Raw genomic sequence first — 19,556 nt, 5'->3', positions numbered from 1 at the left:
ACCCAGGGTGGGAGGCCCCCCTGGAGCCTGGGAAAAATGCCTGCCATCCAGCATTTCCTTTCCCTCTGACCTCCTGAAGCCTGTGGTGGTGGCCAGTATCTCCTGAGCTGGGGGTGTGAAGAGGGGCTCCTGTCTCTTTAGGAGCCTGCCCTGACTCAGAAAGGGAGAGGTATGCCTCCAAAATGGGAAACTGGGACAAAAAGGGGAGGGGGCTGGGGCCCAAGACAAGCCCTGGTCAGGCGCTTAGTTTTGTTACCCTAGTTCTACCACTCACTCTGCCAGCTTACTTAAGTTCTGACACACTTTTCCCTCATCTCCTCTTACCCCTCCTGCAACCCCCTCTTACTCATTCTTTTCTTTCTTTACCTTCTTTTATCCTTGTGTCCCACTTCTTCCTCCTTTCTTCCCCCTCTCCACTTGCCCTTACCCTCTCTTTGCTTCCAATAATTATTTATTTAACGCCTGGGGTGTATGAGGCATAGTGTGGGGATCAAAGATGTGTAAGACCCATTCCTTCTCCAAAGTAGCTAAAACACTGGGGAGAAATGGCCCCTGTGGTTATCATGTTTCAGGACCACTGACGATGCAATGTAACACCCCCTGCATCTGACACTCTCTCTCAACAGCCTAAGAAAAGTCTCCTAGATATTTTTCCATTTTCCAGAAGAAGAAACTGAGGCTCAGAGATAACTTGTACTCCTAAGGTTTAGAAACTGCTTCCCAGCCGTCCTCCTGACAGCTCTTCAAGGAGATTAATTTTCTTCTTCCTGTTTTCCAGAAGAGGAACCAGAGCTTAGAGAGGTTACCTGACTGGCTTAAGGTCAAGAGGGGTCAGAGGCAGGGGCAGAGGCTGGAGCCCACTTGGCCCATTTCTCTGTGGCTCACCCTTGGGCACTGGCCAGCCCCTCGTAGATGGGATGGCCTGCTATGAGTGTGCAGGCCCAGGCTGGCGGGGGAGGTTTCGGAAGATTGTGCCATGCCTCTGCGTTCACCTTGATGGCTGGTCCCCACTGCAACCAGCTGGCCAGGATTGTGACCTAGGTATCTGTCCTCAGCAGGAGCATGTGAGGATGTGTGACCCTTCTCCGCCACGTCCATGTCCCCCAAAGCCAAGATCCTTCTGGCCATTGAGGTCAGACTTTTCTCCCTGTAGAGAGTCAGGAGCCCTTTCTCCTCTCCTTCGTGTCTTGTGTGCTGCTTCGCCATCAGCCCCTCTTGGGCCTTGGCTAGCCTCTTTGTGACTCGGGGGGAAGTGTTACTGCTCCCCTGCTGGCATAGGTTGTTAGCAGGATGGGGACCCCATGAGCAACCCAGACCTGTTGGGGGACCCTATTTTGGGGGCCAGGCCTTTTCCACAACTCCCTGTGCTCTTAGGCAGTTATTTTCACCTTTTTGGACCTCAGTTTTCCCAATTTTAAATTGGAGCTATCCATACTTAACATTTTCAGGGCTCTCCTTGTGTTTACTAAATACACTGGGCAGGGGAGGAGGTGCTGCCCGAAGTCTGGTGCCCAGGCCTGGCTCTAGTCCATGTAATGGTAGCCCTGCTTTCTCTCCTTTTCCTTCTCTCTCTCTGTTTCCCCTGTAGTCCAGGGAGGCGTCCCTCTCCCTTCCAGACAGGTTTCCTGAGTAATTTGGAAGAAAAAGACAAAAATCAATAATGGGTGGTACCTTGCCTTGTTCTGTAAGCCATGGGATTCTGCTTTATCTCTCACTTAGAAGAGAAAACTTTACATATCCAGCACTCCAAGGATCAGAAGTCATCACATCCATCCTGCATCTGGATTTGAAATGCATCCCATATGAAAGTGACAATGAGAATTAGTCAGAAACTGTCACTGCCCTTTAGGAACTCCCAGGGTCCAGGGGGAAAGAGGAGATGAGACAAATACCTGCATAGGACTGAACAGGTAGTATGATGACTGCTCTAACTGGGCACCCTGGGAGCAACCATACATCCATTCAACAAATGTTGACCGAGTGCAGGGGCTGAGGGTTTAGAAATGAATGGCTCTATTCTGTTTCCAAAGGATTTAGAGCAGAGCAGGTGATTATAATGCAGGGTTACATGTCTGTGGGAGGCCGAAGGAGGAGTCCCCCATCCCAGTCCTGTCGGGGGGTGTGGTGAGGGAAGCTGTCTTGGGAAGGAGGTGGCATTGGTGCAAGGGGGTGGGATTGGGGACGTCATTGCCCGCTGAGGGTGCAGTGTGACAAGGCTTGGAGGCATGAAGTAACACGTGCAGCCTGTGGGTTGGACTGGGGCGGCAGGTGAGAGTGAACACAGGCCAGTCAGTCATCAACAGTCTGGGATATCGAGCTAAGGAGACAAGATTTTCTCCTGAAGTCGACGATGATTCAGAGAGGAGCACGAGGAAGGGAGGGATGGGAGCAGATTTTTGTTTCAGAGGGATGCCTTTGGCAGTGGTGAGGAGGGTGGGTGGGAGGGGTGGGCCTGGAAGCAGGGAGACCAGTGAGGAGGCTCAGGAGGAGCCTGAGAGAAGGGGTGATCTGAACTAAGGCTGTGGATAGGATGGAACTGGGAAATATGAACAAGGAGGTGGAGTCCATTAGCCTTACTGGTTGGATGTCTGGTGTATGTCAGATTTACATGCATGATCTCATTTGGTTCTCCCTACGATTCTATTAATGTGAGGATTGTTGTTCCCATTTTACAGACTGGGAAACAGACTAGGAGAGGTTAAGTAATTAGTTCACTGCCATTCAGCTAACGAGGTTCTGAACCCAGGCCTGTCTGCCCTGCTGCTCTGTGCTTTCACTCAGAGAGAGAGGTTGTCTGGCTCACAATTGGCCTCCCTCACCTCCCCGGTGGCCCCATCCCCAGGTTGTACATCCCTTCTGGTTCTTGCTGTTCCTACTAACTCAATTGGTAATATAAAGGAGAGTTAGACAACAGGAGGGACTTCCTGGGAGGCAGTGGGATGGAGTGACATTTCCTTCCCTACAGATGTTTATGAACTCTTCTTTTTTGGCAGGGAAGAAGGGTGGGTGTCATGGGACACGTAATCACCAGCTCTCTGTGAACCTTGGCTGTCGTCTTTCTTGGTGGTTAAGCTGTATGTGACCCATCTTGGCTGGAACATGGGGAAGTCCTGTGGCTTTGGCCTGGGCTGCTTATGGGGCTGCTGGGAGTGAAAGTGTTGAACCTGACCGATCAGTCTCTGACCTCTGATTCTAGGCTGGCCTCTGGGCTTCAGACTTCACAGCACTCTTGCTTCTAAGTGTGGGCCTCCCTGCCCAGGGTTGAAGCCTCCCATTGGCATGGGTTTGAGGGTCTTGAGTCGTGGGTGTGCCATACCTCGGGGCTGAGGCAGTGGAAGAACAACAGGCCAGGAGTCAGCACACCTGGAGTGGCCTCCTGGCCTCCGCCAAGCCATCCTCCGCTGCTGCCAGAGTGACCAGGCTGACCGTCTGATGAGGTCTGCAGCGGGGATCAGCTTGACCAAGAGCTGGACTGGAAGTTGAGGAAGATATAAGGAGGCTTCTGCATAGGTGGGTCTGGATCTCAGGGTAGGGATGGATGTGGGAGGCAGGGATTTGAAAGTCTCTGTTGGCTTGTGGAGTGTGGATGACATGCTGCAAGGAGAAGGTCTAGCTATGAAGAGAGGATGGCTGGGGGCATTTGAGCCTTTGGAGAGCATCCATGCCTGAGGGAGGAGAGAGGAGGAAGAAGGGGACAGGGAGAACTGTGTCCTGGGAGCCAAAGGAGTAGGGAAGGACCAACAGAGGGCAAGCTTGGGAAAGACCCCTGGAATTTAGGCAGAAGGCAGTGTCTGGTGACTTGGTGAGAGGGGTTTTGACAGAGCCATGAGGGCAAAGCTGGGCTGCAGGGGGCAGAGGAGGAAGGAAGGGAAGGATCTTGCTTTACTCCGTGCCTAGAGCTGAATGAAGAAGGGTGTGAGACCCTGGGCTGGGAGCGGTGGGGGTTCTGGGTGGGAGGGACATCGCGGGAGTGTGAGCTGCTCACGGCAGGCATGCCTATGCTGACTCAGTCTAGGGGTCTTGAGGAAGGCTTCTTGGAGAAGGTGTCCCCTGAGCTGGGTCCTGGGGCATGAGGAAGGCATAGGTGTTCCAGACAGAAACAAGAGTCTAGGCCAAGGTGCAGGTAGTGGGTGCAGGTGTGGGTGTGTGAGGCGTGAGGCTGCTGAGGGAGGTGGCAGCCCTAGCGTGCTGAAATTAGGTCTTTCCCATTGGGAACCCTAAGGGTAGAAGCCATGCTTCCCCATTAGACTGGGTATATGGGGGGTGTCCTCCATCAGCTTGGGAAGTCCTGGCGGAGCGGATGTACCCCCTGTCAGAATAGGCCACCTGCAAGTGAAGCCTGTTTCTCCCCCATCAGGCAGGCTTCTGCAGGTGGGAGCTGTGACTCCTACATCAAGCCAGGGGCTCCTGGGGGTGGGGCACATCTCCAGTATAAACCCCCCGGGATTAAAACAGGTAACCCTGATGGTTCCCAGGCACCCTCCCTCCCTCCTGTGTGCAGGATGGGTCCTGCCTCAGGGTGGCTTGAGTCCTATGAGGGGGTATAGAACAGAGGGGGTGGGGGAGACAGGGTGGCTGCTTTTGAGAGGGGAACAAAGGACACCGTTGTCCCAATCTCCTCCCTCCTTCCCTCCCTCCCAAGGAGCCCTGGCAGGGTCATCTCTCTGGAGACGCACCACCTCCTTCCTGGGCCTGGCCCCATCTTTAGTCCCACTTGAGAGGAACTGCTTGTTCCTTCCCAGGAGACCTGGTGCCAGATGAGATCCCTGGGAGGCCAGGCCCCAGGGACTGGACCAGACAGGTCCCTGGAGTTCTGTGTGATTGAAGTCACCATAGCCCCTGAGTAGCTTTCCCTCTTCGTAGGGCTGGGCCTGGCCTGGCTGAGACCACAGCCAGTCCCATGGGTCCTCCTGTACCCAGAGAGGAATCTGGAGCAGGTAGGGTGCTGTGGCCCCTGTCAGGTCCGCAGGAGGCAGGACCCTTCACTCAAGGTCTGAGCTGTTTAGAGGCCATGTAGGGTGCAGGCTCTCTCTCCAGGGTACACTCAGAGGCCCAGAAACTGAAGGGGTGTGGGCCTGGATGAGGCAGACACTCCCTGCCATACTGGCCCTGGGCCTCTGGCCCCACAGCTGGTCCTCCTGGTCCTTTTGCAGCCTCATCCCCTACCCCCAGCTTATGCAGTCAATGGATGAGGATTCGTTTTGGCAAAGGACCAGGAAGCAGGTGGGGAGTGGATTGTGGAAGCAGGGATGTATCGGTGGGGTGGGGCGGTTCCCAGAGGTACACTCTAATGTGTGCTCATTGCTGTGTGACCTTGGGCACGATATTCATCCTCTCTGGAACTTGGTGTCCCTATGGAAGTCAAATCAGCCAGTGTATGCTCTTCTTCCTGAGTCACTCGTTTCCTGTGTTCTGCTAGTGGGTTTGGGGTGACCTTTCTTCTGGGGGACAAAAGTAGGGGATTGGGCAGCTCAGATCTCTGCCACACACCAGTGGGACTGAGACTGTCAGGGAGCTGGGCCTGGGTGGGCGTGGGTTTTGCTTCTCCTAGAGGGAACAGGTCCTCACCTCAGCAGCCTTCCACCTCTCAAAGCACCTGCAGGAACCAGCAGGCAGGCGAGTCCTGGAAGCTTTCATTGTCTCTGCCCAGGCTGTGCCCTCCTCTGGGTGCCCACGGCTCCCTCTGTGATCTGATTAGGGAATACTAGAGGCTCATTAGCATAGTGGTTAGGTTCTAGGAAGAACCGGATTTCCTGGTTTCAAAAGCCAGCTCTGCCACTTACCAGCCTGGAGAACTCTGCTGATTATTTAACCCATTCTCTACTGCAACTCCCTCATCTGTAAAATGGGGTAGCAATAGTGTTGGCACTATAGGTTGTCTTGAGGATTAGATGAGTTAAAATAGGTACAGCTAGGAGACGAGTCCCTGGCACAAGTGCAGTGTTATATGAGATTAGTTCACAACACCCTTCCTGTCTTTCAAGGTCTGGATCACACATGGCCTCCTTCTCTGGGAAGCCCTCACTGATCTCCAAGTGTCTTATAACCTTTTTTGGCCATATATTCATTCTCTCTCTCTTTCTGTCGGCACTCATTTCTCCCTCTCTTCATGGGCCCTGCTTATCTGCACACTAGTGATGACCTCTTTGTGAGGCCAAGGGCACCTGGCCTGGGTCTGTTGTCCCTTTGTACCTGTGCAGACCTGGCATAGCACTGAGCTCCATAAATATTTGTTCAGCCAAGGAGGTAACGTAGGTGTTTCACTGGGAAAAGATATACTTGGGGATGGGCAGTGTGGTGGGTGAGGACAATGGGACATCACCGCTGATTCTGAAATATCTAAAAGTGACCCGGTGCCACAGGCATTAGATTATTCTCTAGGACCTGAAGGGTGGAGGTTACTGGATGACGGGCTTTACCTTGCTGGGAGAATGTGTTTTCGGACAACCAGAGCTACCTGGCAGGGGATTGGTGGCTCATTCCAGCCTCTGTGCCTTTGCTCCTGCTGCTCCTGCCATCAAGAATGCCATCCTTGCTCCTTTTCTGCTTGTCCAAATTCTACTTCCTAGATACGTGCCCTGACATGGCGCCATCCCTTCCTGACCCCCCAGAGGGTGGGTTCTGTTCATCATGCCCATTCTCAGACATTTATTGAGTCTTTCCTGGGCCTGGCAGTGACATGGGAGAGTAGGGAGTCCCCCATTAGGGTAGACATCTGGATCTGGCTACAGTATATCCAGCGTGGTTTGACCTGACATGAGGAGGGGACCATGGCTGCCGATGAACCACTGGTGATCATGGAGTTCTTTATGCAACTGGAGAGCCCCCCTCTCCCCGCTAGCCCACTGGCAGAGCACAGAACTCCTCATCAGCTTCCCACTGGGCAAGTACTCAGAACCCACCTAATTGCTGGGGACAGAATTCTGGGCACTGGATCCAGCAGGCTGTGGTCATAATCAGCTAATTAAACCACCCAAGAGTTGCTCCTTGGCCCAGAGGAGTGGTGGGATAGGGGTGGGTGGTGAGGCTCAGAAGAGATGTGAGAAGGAGAGGAATGCTATGTAGGGGGAGTTCAGACACTGGGCCTGCTGAGCAGAGCTGGGAAAAGGAAGCAGAAAGTGGGAAGAGAGGGTGGTGAGGGGAGCAGGGAGAGAAACAGAGGGTGCTCTCTGGGGACAGCACTCAAGTGAGATGAATCAGGGCAGGGATCTGGTCTGGGAGACAGGGACCCACTTGTTCACTGACCCTGTGACATCATGGACGAGCTGCTTTTCCCCTTTGGGCCTCAGTTTCTCTGTGTGTCAGGCAGCAAGGGGGAAGGGGGTTGGCCTGGAAAGTCTCTAGGACTCTTTGCTTGTCAATTCAACAGCTGGCAGGGGAAGGGGTGTAAACAGCAGGCTGTGTTTCTCTGCTCGATAGCTTGGCATCTAGCAGCCCTGTCTTCTGGAAGCGGTAGCTTGTGTATGGGTCTGATCCAGCCTGAGACTGAGTTGCTATAGGTTAATCAGAAGGGAAGACTGTCGGTGGCAGCCAGCAAGCTCTGGGCCTCTGTCGTGCCCTTAGCCCTGCCCTGTCCTCATGACTGTCCTGTGTTTCCCAAACTAGTGTCCTCAGTGATGATTTAGAGTTGTGTAATATTTTTTCCAACAGTTTAGGAATTTCCCAAGTGACACCCTCAGGTGTGTGGGGATGGGGCTCCCTGAAGTTATAGCCAGAAGATTTGGATTTCAGAATCACCTAGACTTGGCTTTGCTGTCCAGCAATATTGTGCACTGGCTCCACGACCCCAGGTGAGGGTCTTAAACTGTCTTGACATCAGTTTTCTCATTTGTGAAATAAGGGTAATAGTATCACCTATTGCATGTGGTTGCTGTGGGCAGAGAGGGTAAGGATTTGATAAAGGTCCTTGTTATTATTCAAGACTGGCAGTGGACCTCAGCTTTTCTCTCTTGTCTCTGTCTCTGTCTCTGTCTCTGTCTCTCTCTCTCTCTCTCTCTCTCTCTCTCTCTCTCTCTCTCTCTCTCTCTCTCTCTCTCTCTCTCTCTCGCATCCCCATCCTGCCCAGGACTGTGTGCACTGCTGGGTGTGCGGGGGTGGAGGGCTGCGTTGGGCCAGAGGAGAAGGTCAGATAATGGCTGGAAAGGGAAGTGAGATTGCCCAGGGCCGGGAAGGGCGGAGCAATTGGTGCTGGGGCAGCCTGGCCCCCTCCCTCCCTTTTGTCATCTCACTTACGGGGATTCTCTAGGAGGAAGTGGGGAGAACTTGGGGGATGGGAAGCCGGGGACAGGGTGGAGGCATGGTCCCAGGCCTCTCTCCCTTAGCCCCCATCCCCAGGTGCCGGGTGCGGAGCCCAAAGCCTGGTTTTCTGCCAGGGAAGCCAGCAAGCTGCTGTTTCACACACTCAGACAACAACAGCCCTTCCTGGTTCTCAACCCCTAGCGGGAGGTGCCTGCTTGAAGCTGGGGCACTTGGAAAGCAGTGCCGGCTGCAGAGGTCTGCCGAGGTCTGCAGGAGAAGCAGCAAAAGAGGGGAAGAAAGCCGCCTCCCCCTCCCCCAGCCTCCCCCCACAGCGCTGGACTGTGACATGCCAGGGCCTCTGACTCCCAGGAAGCTGGTTACATAACTCAGTCCGATTCCCTGCCTCCTTCTTCCACTCCTCCCCAGAGGGGCCTTGGAGGAGGCGCTGTTTTGTTTTGATTCCTGGGCCCAAGAGGTCATCATGACTGTCCCCCTGCCTAGGGCGCTGGTGTGTGCTGCCCACACCACCTCGGGAGGAGAGCTACGTGCGCTGCTTTGTGCAGGCACTGGGGTAGGCCCTGTGCACTGCCCCCTTCCCACACTCCTGGGAGCAGAGCTGCAAAGGGGCGAAGCCTCATTAGAGGATACAGGCCGTGTCCTGAGATAATTTGCCTGCAAAGTGCCCCAGAGGGAAGCTGGCCTCTCTGCAGCCGTTTGAACAGATAGCCAGTGTGTTTTAGTTTGTTCCACTCAATTCCACAAACGTTTCCTGAGCACTTGCTTGTGCCAGTTGCACACCTCCAGTCCAGGCACGTCCCCGAAGCCAGCTGGTCCACCCTCATGACCTGTCTCTCTCCTAGTGGGAAGCTGACTTAAGGAGCAGCTCTGCTCCTGTCTCCCACCTAAGACCAAGCCCTTTCCCACAGGCAGGACCTGGCTGTCCTGGGTTCCAGGATGGCAGGAACATCATGTTGAGGATGCATGGAGGTTCCTCTGGGCTAGGTGTTTTCAGGGTTGGCTTATACCCTTTCTGTTCAGCCACCCCTGCCTTCCCAGGGAGGTTCCTGTGAACAAACACCTGTGTATCTGCCACGTTCCTAGGCCCTGGGCTGGGCACCTGAGGTATGAAGAGGAAACAGACAAGTCTCATCCCTCGAGCTGCTTATATCTTTTGAGGGAGAGGAAATAGATCATCCCAACATGCTCCCAGAATGGGGTAATGGGAATTAGTTTATACTGGGAGCAGAGCAAGCCCAGTGGGTACGTGTCGGAGGCAGCTTCCCAGAAGTGGAGAGAAGAAGGGGTCATTGTAGCAGGCAGGCTTTGGATGGTGAGTCTGACGTGAGCCAGAGGTGACACTTGTTGGAGTTGTTCCTGGGACCGATGTTCTCAGCGGGGACTGACTTCCTTTATTAGATACTTGAGAACCCACTAGGTGCCAGGCACAGTGTCAGACACTTGCTTCATCTGCTGTCAGCAAAGGGTGCCTTGGGACTGCTTGAGGATACAGAGTCTAGGGTGAAAAGTAAGAGCTCTGCAATGTGGTATTACAGTGTTTGGGCTCGAACAGAAGAAATGGGGCAGATATATAAGGAGACACTGGGCTCAGCAACCCCACCATGGAAACCAGGGGCTGCCCGGTCTCTTCTGGTGGAGGGCAGTGGGAGCAAAGCCTTCCCTCCAGCCAGGAAGATCCTGCAGATGACTTTTCTCAGATGAGTGGCGGACATGAAAGAGCCGGAAAATCACATCCTATGAGAAATAGCTCTAGGCTTGGGGCTGTGGAGCGGGGGTGGGGTCGGGCACTCGCATGGTCTGCAGCTCTGAGGGGGGTCTCTGGGAACACAGAGGCGAGCAGTGGCGTGGTAGAGCAAGGTGACACTTCTGGGGTTCTCACCTCCCCTCTACCAGTAGCTTTGTGTCTGTGCGCTGAGTTTTTCAGCCTCTGGGCATGAAGTTTCCATCCTTTCTCTGTTGTATATGTGCTAATGAAAGCACCCAGCACATTAGCAGGTTGATTTTATTATGGGTTTCTATAGCTCCAGGGCAGTGGAAGAAACCGGGAAGCATTTTTAAACTCAGTAAGGAGAACTTTCTTTGCAACAGATTTTTTTTAATATCCTAAAAATGACAAAGATGATCACACGGCATAATGGAGTAGTTAATATGCACATATTCATTTCTCATATTATTTAGAGTGCTGACTTTGGCAACCGCGGACTCCATATGCATACTTGAAACAATCCAGCCATCTCTGATGTTCACAATTTTGTAGAGTCAACTTTGCCCAAAATAAAAATTAAAAAAGAAAGAAAAGTTTTTTAGTAGAACTTTCAACCAAGAACGATGACCCAATTCCGGACTGAGCCCTGACCCAGGCCAGCTTCTGTTGGAGTGTAGAGCTGGTGCGGGGGTGGGAGAGGTTCCAAACTCCACGGAGAAGAGAAACTCTAACCTTTGGGGCACTCAACCTGGTGGTGATGGATACATGTCCTCATCACCAGAGTGCTCTTCTTCCCCACATTCCACAGCTACCAGCTCGGTCCGAGCCCCACTTCTGGCTTGGACTGTTGCAGTAGTCTTCTGGTTGTTCAGTCTAATGCCACTCCCCACTGACCACCCCCACCCCCCTGCCAAATGCTCTTCTTATTCTGAAATTCACATCTGACCCTGTCCTTCTCCAGCTTAAACACTGATCAGTTCCCCCCCCATTTCCTGTGAGACAGTCCATGTTCTTCTGGTGGCCCTTCCTTCCCATGCTCCTTTCCCAGCTCTCCTCGCCACACAGCCAACACTCTGGCTACATGGACTTTTTTGAATGTTCCTCCACAGTCTTTGTACTTTCCACGTGTCTGTGTCTTTGTTCAAGCCAATCCCTTTGTCTGGAATCCCTTCCTCTTCTGCCTGGTGATATCTCCCTTGTATTTTAGGGTTGAACCTAAGCCCAATGCAGTTCAGTTGAACACAATGCAGTTGAACTGCATTGGGCACCTGCTGTGTGCTTGGGCATGACACCTTTTTTTGACTCTGTGTTCCCTGCCCAGGCAGAGTTGATGCCCTCCTCCATGCTCCCTTGGCACCTTGCAGGCTTTCATGATAGTGTGTTGTTTTGTAATTGGCTGCTGTCATGTCAGTTTCCTGTGCTAGAGGGCAGGCCTGTCTCTGGTACCTCTTGGACCCCCAGCTCCTGTTTGGGGCTGGCCAAGCCTGGCGAGGTCCAGGTTTGCAGAAGTGCATTGAAGCAGGAGTACAAGTACCCTCCCCCCAACGAACACACACACAAACACGTGGCTGTTGTACTCAAATAAGTGGGGGCCAGAATTGGGTACTGCGTGGAGGAGTGAGTCAGGGAAAATTCTCTGGAGGAAGTGAGCCCTGAGCTGCTGACCCAAAGGAGAAGCACTCTTTCCTTCTTCTCACTTCCTTCCTGGCCCTAGCTGAAAGAAAACAGCTGAGGCTGACTGTGAAAAGGGAAATGTATGCATTTTGAACTGGGGGTTGGGATCTCCTAGTCTGGAGAATATTAAATAAAGCATATACCTCCTCTCTCCTCCCTTCCTTCCATACACATTTTCTGAACCTCTAGGACATGCCAAACTGAGGCTACAAAAATTGATTAAGTAAAACATGTCCATATTTTTCCGTCTTAATGTTCATACTGGAGCTTACCCTTTCCTTTATCTGTCTCATTGGAATTCACATCTTGACATGTCACTTATAGCTGTGTGACTCACTTTTCTGAGCCCTAGTTTTCTTATGTGTACATGGAGGTGATGATACATGCCTCATAAGGTTGCCCTTGATAGTGTGTGTGAGGTGCTGAGCAGGTGCCTTTGGCAGTGGTGTCTCCTAGAATGAGAGGTACTCTCAGAATGCAAGCTTCCTGAGGGCAGGAACCATACCCAGTGTGTCCTCAGGGCCCAGTGCAGGGCCAGGCACACAGTACAGTAGGGTGATCAATCATCCCAATTTTCCTTGTTTGTCTCAGTCCCACATCTGGGGAAAACCTTCAGTCCTGGGTGAATGGGGCAGTTGAACACCTTACACTATGTTCTCCATGAGGGTTTGTAGAATGTATATATGGATGAATGAACCACAAGGGAAAGACAGATGTGGGACTTGGGCTGGGCGGCTGGCTTGTGGGGTGAGAGGTAGTCTCATGAAGGATCTGGAAGGCCCAGCAAGTATAAGGTGGGAGGTGGTTATGGGGCCCTCCCTGCAGGGTGTGGGGAGACACAAGGCCCTGAGTCTGTAAGGCTGTTGCTTTCAAGCAGGTTTAGGCGTCCAAGGCCCATGTACTCTTCCTTGGATTCATCCAGAGAGAAGGCAGTCATTGGTGTCCACTTCCTCTAGGAGGACCTGTAATGAGCCCCCAGCTGCTCTTCTGCCTCAGAAGCTGCTGGCCTCTTGTTCCTCCACCTGCTATATTCTGGTGTGTCTGCCCACTGCCTTCTGAGCTGTCCACTTCAGACTGAGATGAGACTAGGTGGAGGCCTGGGCTGGGAGGTGGGAGCAGGGCTGCAGCGCCGTTCTTCAGCCCAGGCCCAGAGACTGAGTAGGACCTCAGTTCCCTACCTGTTCAGGGGGATACAGCCTCTCCTGCCAGTGCGTCTGTGAGATGTCGCTTGTGGTCGTCCCCTCGGCATGTCTAGCACATAGTAGGTGCACAACTGGTGTCATTTGTTGTCTGCTTCTGTAGGGCTGTTGTGTGCGCTCAGTGGGATGTGGGAACACTTGGTCAGCAGTGTCATAGCCTTCAAAGATTTGGGGATGCGGTTCTTGGTAGAGCTGCGTCTGCCAGCCTGCCAGGGTTCCAGGCACAGGTGGGGGCCAACCCTGCCCACCCAGGCCTGGAAGGATCCTCAGGGTTGTGCTCCAGCGATGCTGTCCATGTGAACACACAGACCCTGTGGGAAGGCCTTGCACTCAGGTGAGCTCTGCTGCTTCTGAAACCATGGCATGAGAGAGATGGACAGACAGACTTGGGAGGGTTTAGTAGCAGCGGGACACGTGACAAGAAGAAGGATTGTTCCGGAGCCTCGTCTGTCTGTTGGGCTGGAGGCAGGGCCTTTGTGAAGGCGGGTAGTGCTCGGATCGCCTCTGGGCCCTTCCTCCAGCCCAGAGGCGGATTCACCGTGAGGCTGGTGCAGCTTCAGCTTCAGGCCTGCGTGCTCCAGGGCCCTTTCCAAGGCTTAGCAAGGTGTCCACGGGCTCAGGGGGGTTGTGAAATGCACAAAAGGAAGAAGATATTTTCTGTCCTCTTTTTTAAAGACAACTTCCAGACTACATGAGCTTCGGGCCCATTCAAGCCTGGATCTGCCCCTCCTCTGACCAGGGGTCCTTTGTGCCAGGAGATTGGTGCCATGTTGCTGCATGTCCTCAGGGAGGTTTCATCCCACTGTGGACCTTGTCATCAGTTAGAGGCCTCCCTGCTGAGGCAGGACCTGAAAGGCTTCTGGGGGAGCCAATTCTGGGCCAGGCCAAACCCACAGCTCCTGCTTGCTGTGTCAGTAAGAGACTGGAAAGGACTTTCTGCCTTCAGTCTTACTCATCTGTGAAATGGGCATGATACCTACCTAAAAAGGCTGTGGAAAGTTTTAAATAATGTACCACAGATGTAACTGCCTGGCACAGCCCCTGCCTTATCATGGGAGCTCAGTAAATGTTGGTGGAAGCTACATGGAAATGGCTCGGGGAGCCCGCCCATTCTATTGGAATGGAGCCAGTCTTGCTGTCAGATTCACCTGTGCTGGTGCTGAGCGTTGGGGATGCCGGCTGCTGGGGTGGGGTGCTGGTGGTCAGATGAGCTGAGAGTCTGAAAGTGTTTATCAGCTATGAAGCTCCCTGGGGAGGAGCTGTCCTCAACTGAGTGGCCCTTTTGTGGAGGAGGGGCAGGGTGGAAGTCTGGACTGACCTTTCCTGCTGCTGTAGGGGAGGTGATGGTGGTGAGGAGCCTGGCAGGCTCAGCTGACCTTTCCTGATCAGAAAGGAAGCCAGGCTGGCAGGGTCGGTTGGGGAAGGGTGGACTAGTGGTGGTTGCCTCCTGCCCCTCTCAACTTCAAACCTCAGTGTGCCCTTCAGGGAGGTGAGGGAGGAGGAGATAGGGGTGGGTGCTATGAGGAAAAAACCTGGTTTTGGTGTCAGGACAGATTTCAGATCCCATCCCTATTGCTTGTTATGTCTGTGACCTTGAGAACATTATATAATCTTTCTGAACCTCAGTTTCCTCATTTTCAAAAGGGGGGTGATAATATCCTTCCCCAGCACCCCAGGGTTGTGGTAAGGCTTAAATGAGATAATCTAGGACTTAGCACAGTGCCTGACACACAGTAGGTACTCAGTAAATGCTGATTGCTCCTCTCCCCTGCTCCATGACCCTCATCAACCTGTGTCGCTCCGCACCCTTTTACTCATTTGTGTGTGCCCTCGGTTGGATTGTGGGCTCCCGGGGGCAAAGGTTGTGTTCTGCTTGTCCATCATCACACCCCAGCCCTGGCACAGTACCTTCTATACACCTTGAATTGGTTGGCGAGAAGCTGCACTGGCTCAAAGAAAAGAGCACTAAGTTTTAGCCAGAAACTCACTGGGCACCTACTATGTTCTCCTGCCTGAGGCCTACTGTGTGGTCTCTGCCTTACAGACTTTGAATGGCCACTTGTAACTTGCTGGGACCCTCTGCACCAGTGACTTGGTTTTCTTTTTTTCTACGTGCTTAGCACTCCTGTAATCAAATCACTGGTCAGCCTTTGAGATCCGCCTCTCCCCACTGGAATGCAAGGGCCACAGTAGCTGTGTCCCCAGGTCCCAGTGCCTTGCACAAGGGGTGCATGTACATTTTTGTGGGGTGAGTGGCTGTCCTTTTCTTTCTCTTCTCTGAGGTCAGATCTCGTGTCCCTCCCGGCCCAGGCTCTTTCTAGTTGGGGGTGAGTCACCCTGCCTCTTTCAGCTTCAGTTTCCTCATCTTTAAAATGGGCAGAATAGTGGTCCCAGATAATCAAGTCCTCAGCTGTGCCTGAAACAAGCTGAGCACCCCATCATGTCAACTCCTGTTTTTCAAATGATCTCCAGGGTCCTTCTGGTTCTGACCTTCAGTGACCTCATGGCCTTTGGCTGGGAGGAGACTGGGGAGAACATTCCATTCCTCATAGACCCTCTCTGCTGGTCTCACAATGGATTTGGAACTCTGTACAAACTGTTTATGTTTCCCCAGCGGAGTTTATCACCCAGTCGGGCCTTCTGCAATTAATTACAAGCAGAGCAAGTAACTTGTCCCTGGGAGGCTGGGCTTGACATAAACATTTACATCCAGACAGGGCTGGCCCAGGGGCTAGGCTCTTTCCTCCAGACTTTGGAACAAAGCAGGATTAGAGGATTAGGGCTGGGGATGGGGGTTGGGTGGGGTGGGGTGCCAAAGAGAAACAGCTTTCCTTCAACAGCTTTTCCTGGACTCCTCCTTAGCCCTTGAGATGCTGGGCCTAGGCTCTCTCTCTTTTTTAATCTTCCTCAAAAACCCCACAAGTAGAATCCCTGTTTGCAGATGAGGAAATTGAGGTTCAGCTAAATTAAGGAATTTTCCCAAGGACACACAGCTTGCAGGAGTGGCAGGATCTGAGGGTTCACATGACAGCTGTGTAGAACAATGGACTAGAGAAGTGAGGGGAGATGTTGGGAAATCACCGAGGAAATGTTTGTTTGATCGTTCATTAATTTATTCATTCATCACGTATGTGTCTGGCCCCTGTCATGTGTAAAGGGGGCCTGAGGAGGCAGTGGTGACTGTTAGTGACTGAGCTGAGACTGTCCCTGCACTGAATGCTGGGAACCCCCTCAGTCTGGTTCCATTAACAGGCTCATGTTGGCTGCAGGAGGTTGCTTGGAGGGCTAGGAAGCGGGTGGCTTCTCAGGGTCTCTAGTGGCCATAGCCACCGCATCTTACACAAAGAGATGGCTCAAATGGAAGCACTCTTCAATAGGAAGGGTCACCCTACTGATTCCAGACCAGAATCTGAAATTTGAGATCCTCGGGCCCCTGCCTTTGGGCTGAGAGGCCTCAGAGAAGGTTTGGCTCAAGGCTACACAGCAGGAAGGCGTAGTGAGGACCCTGGCAAAGCGCTTCTTCTAATGCATTTTTGTCTCAGAGGGAAATGACTGACTGGCAGGGGAGACTCTCCCCACTGTCCTGATTCCCCACCCAGTTCCAGGGCTGTGAGTTCTGTGCTTTCTGAAGGCCCTTTCAGCCCAGCAGCTCCTGCTCCACCCCACAGTCCTGCTGTGCAGACCTCTAGAGCCTTCTGCTGGGGGCCATCTTCCCTCTTTGGAGGGAGGCAAGCTGAGTCCAGGGAGGAAAATGTACCCATTCTGAACATGCTGGGCCTGGATCCTGGAGCCCCTGGGCTGGGCAGGGCTTATATCTAGGGCTTCAGGCTGTGGTGGAGACTGGGGCCCAGCCTGAGCCGTCCACTCTGTGTCACTAGCACCCGGTGCGGAGCCTGGTATGTGGTAACTGATGCCTGGGGAAGGTGTGACCCGGGGGATGGGTGAATGGCTGATTGAACACGAGGACGTAGGGAAGGACACTCTAGTCTGGGAGGCAGGGGGCTTCAGTCCAAGTCACTGTCTCTACCATGAATGAACCTCGGTGTTGCTTTCTGGAAACTGAGACAGAACACTAGCCCTCACCCACAGGGTCATGGTGAGGATCAAAAGGCAGCAAGGGACTATTCACAGTAGCCAGAAAGTGGAAACAAATGGCCCAAATGTCCACCCATGGATGCATGGGTAAACAAACTGTGGTCTGTCTATACCATGGAGTGTTATTAGTCAGTCATAAAAAGGAATGAAGTATTGATGCATGCTGCAGCATGGATGAACCTTGGAAACATTGTGCCAAGTGAAAGGCAGACATAAAGGTCACATATTGTATGATTCCATTTATTTGAAATGTCCAGAATGGATATGTCCATAGACACAGAAAGTGGACATTGGTGGTTGCTGGTTCTGAGGGGAGGGGAGGCTGGGGGAAAAAACCACTTAGGAGTGATGGATTTTATTGTGGAGGGATGGAAATGTTTTGGCTCTGGATAGAGGTGGTGGTTTTGCACAACATTGTGAATGTAATAAATGCCACCAATTGTTCACTTTAAAATGGTAAATTTTATGTGATGTGATTTTTACCTCAATAATTTTTTAAAAAATGGCTAATCAAAAAAAAAAAAAAGGCAGCATCTTGAGGAAGGGGTACTGAAGATGAGACATGGATGTTGGGGTGAGGCTACTGGACAAGGAGTGGGCAGAGCGAGCAGCCATGACAGGGTAAAGGTGTCCAGGGGATGGCACTTTGGCAGCCTGGTTAAGACCAAGTGTTCTGGAACAAGACTGCCTGGGTGCAAAGCTGTGTGGCCTTGGGCAGGCTATTCCACCCCCTCTTTGTTTTGGTTTCCCCATCTGTAAAATGGGAATAATGAAATTTTTATTACGGGAATCTAGAATTTTTACTATAGAAACCTTTAAAGTTTTCATGAGTATTAAGCGAGTTAATATTTGTAAAGTGCTTAGAATAGTGCTTGGCACAAAGTAAGTACCGTGTAAGTGTTAGCTACTGTTACTATCACTCATTCACATTTTAATTTATTTGTTCATTTACTGAGCACCCCCACTGAGCCAGGCCCAAGGCTGCATTCTCTGGGGACACAGCTGTGAGCATGACTCAGGGCCTGCTCTCAGGAGCTCCCTCACGTCCTGGTACCCTCCTCCCCTTGCTGTGCCTGCAGCTTCAGCTGTTAATGAAAATTGTTCATCACCTCCTGCTTCTCCAGAGCTGCTTGCACAAGCACTGTCTCCCCTGGGATCAGGCGGGCCTCCTCTTGAAAACTCCCTGGATTAGGAGGCTGGTGCCTTGGGCTTGGAGGGAGGACTTGCCCAGGCCTCAGTTTCCCTACCTGTCAAGGGAGAGGCAGGATGGCTGTGCTCTGGGGTTCTTCTCAGCATTTTCTGGCCTCCAGACCTCTGAGCCACATAGCTTACTAGCCTATTTTATGACAGGTCTGAGATGTCACGTCTGCTGAGGTATGATTTATAAAAAGTAGACAGTCTTTTTTAGGCTGGCATTTGGGACAGTAGAGGTTGGGGGATCCAGCCTGAGCTCCAGCCTTCAGGATTGGGCTTCTGCCTTCCTTCAGGCACGGCCAGCCCCCGTTGGTCTCCCCCCACCAGTAATCACTCAGGCTGAGTCTGACCGCAGCCCTCCTGGACTAAAACCATCTGATTCTAGCTGCTGCTTCTCCCCGCTCTGTCACCCACTCCATGTTGACACATTTTCCACTGCCATCCTCAGCGCGTCACCTCTGCTGCCCTCACTGTGATAAGCAACCAACACACACACTACCACCTGGCCGCTTTCACTCCCATTCACCCCCTGAGGAATCTTGTTCAGCTCTTGTACCTGCCCCACCCCAGCACCGCCCTCTAACACCTGCACCCCCCACCCCGCCACCTCACACTCCAGCCACCTGCCCTCCTCTCCCCTCCTGGAACTCAGTCTCCACCTGCTGGCTTCCCTCCCAGACGTCCCCGAGGTTGTCCCAGGGCAAAAGGGCAGAAAAGTCTTTCCAGGGAGGAGCTTGTTCTCTCTCCTCTTCTTTTAAAAACAAAGCTATGACTTGAGTAGTTTGAGCCAGGCATTCCAGAACTCCTCCCTGGTGGTGGAAGTAGGGACCTAACAGGCAAAGTCACAGCTGAACAGGGAGGGCCTGAGGAGGAAGGGAGGGACAGAAAGCCCCGATGTGTTCTTATCCTCTTCTCTCTCCCAGGCACAGGCACCACCCTGTGACACACACAGATCCTGGCTCTGGAGAGCTCAATGCACTATGATCAAGGAGAGTTGCTTTGCCAGAATATTCATTTATTCAGCCCTTCATTCATTCATTTGTCTTTGCTCAGTGCCAGGCCTATGCTGAACCCTGGGGACACAGAGTGGGGTGGGACGTGGTCCCTGCCTGAGGGCTGATGAGGGAGGCTGCCCAGACAGGGATGCTGGGCGTCTGATTTGCACCATTCATTCACTCCCTTGCAAATGCTGGCCGGGGGCCTGCTCTGTCCCAGGCACCATTTTAGCATCCGGCACCAGCCGTGACCAAAGCAGGTGAGAACCCTTACCCCCACCGGCTGCCATTCTAGTGCTGTCATCCTTGAGGGGAATGACCAGTGTTCTGAGGGAACATTTGAAAGAACTGACATTTACCTTTCAATAATTACTTTAAAAAACACAAAACCCTTTACATTTGGACAGGGAGAAGACAGCAATCATCCATAATCTCATC

At 52.6% G+C, this 19,556-nt stretch overlaps 1 protein-coding gene across 3 annotated transcripts in view; it reads left to right on the top strand.

Moving 5' to 3' along the window:
* Nucleotides 1–19,556, top strand: part of ARRB1 (arrestin beta 1) — a 73,597-nt gene that overhangs the window by 945 nt on the left and 53,096 nt on the right. Inside the window, exon 1 of one of the 3 annotated variants that reach the window (XM_031460344.2) lies at nt 7,675–7,790. The exons of the other annotated variants lie outside the window; for them this stretch is intronic. Within the exon in view, the coding sequence (XP_031316204.1) occupies nt 7,690–7,790 (101 nt within the window). The 5' untranslated portion in view covers nt 7,675–7,689. Of the gene's footprint in view, nt 1–7,674; nt 7,791–19,556 lie in introns of those variants that run through there. 3 annotated transcript variants of the gene reach the window in all.

The sequence above is a fragment of the Camelus dromedarius genome, chromosome 12 (genome assembly GCF_036321535.1).
Source record: "Camelus dromedarius isolate mCamDro1 chromosome 12, mCamDro1.pat, whole genome shotgun sequence".
Lineage (NCBI taxonomy): Eukaryota > Metazoa > Chordata > Mammalia > Artiodactyla > Camelidae > Camelus > Camelus dromedarius.
The sequence above is the reverse complement of the archived record's forward strand: the minus strand, read 5'-3'. Positions and strand labels throughout refer to the sequence as shown.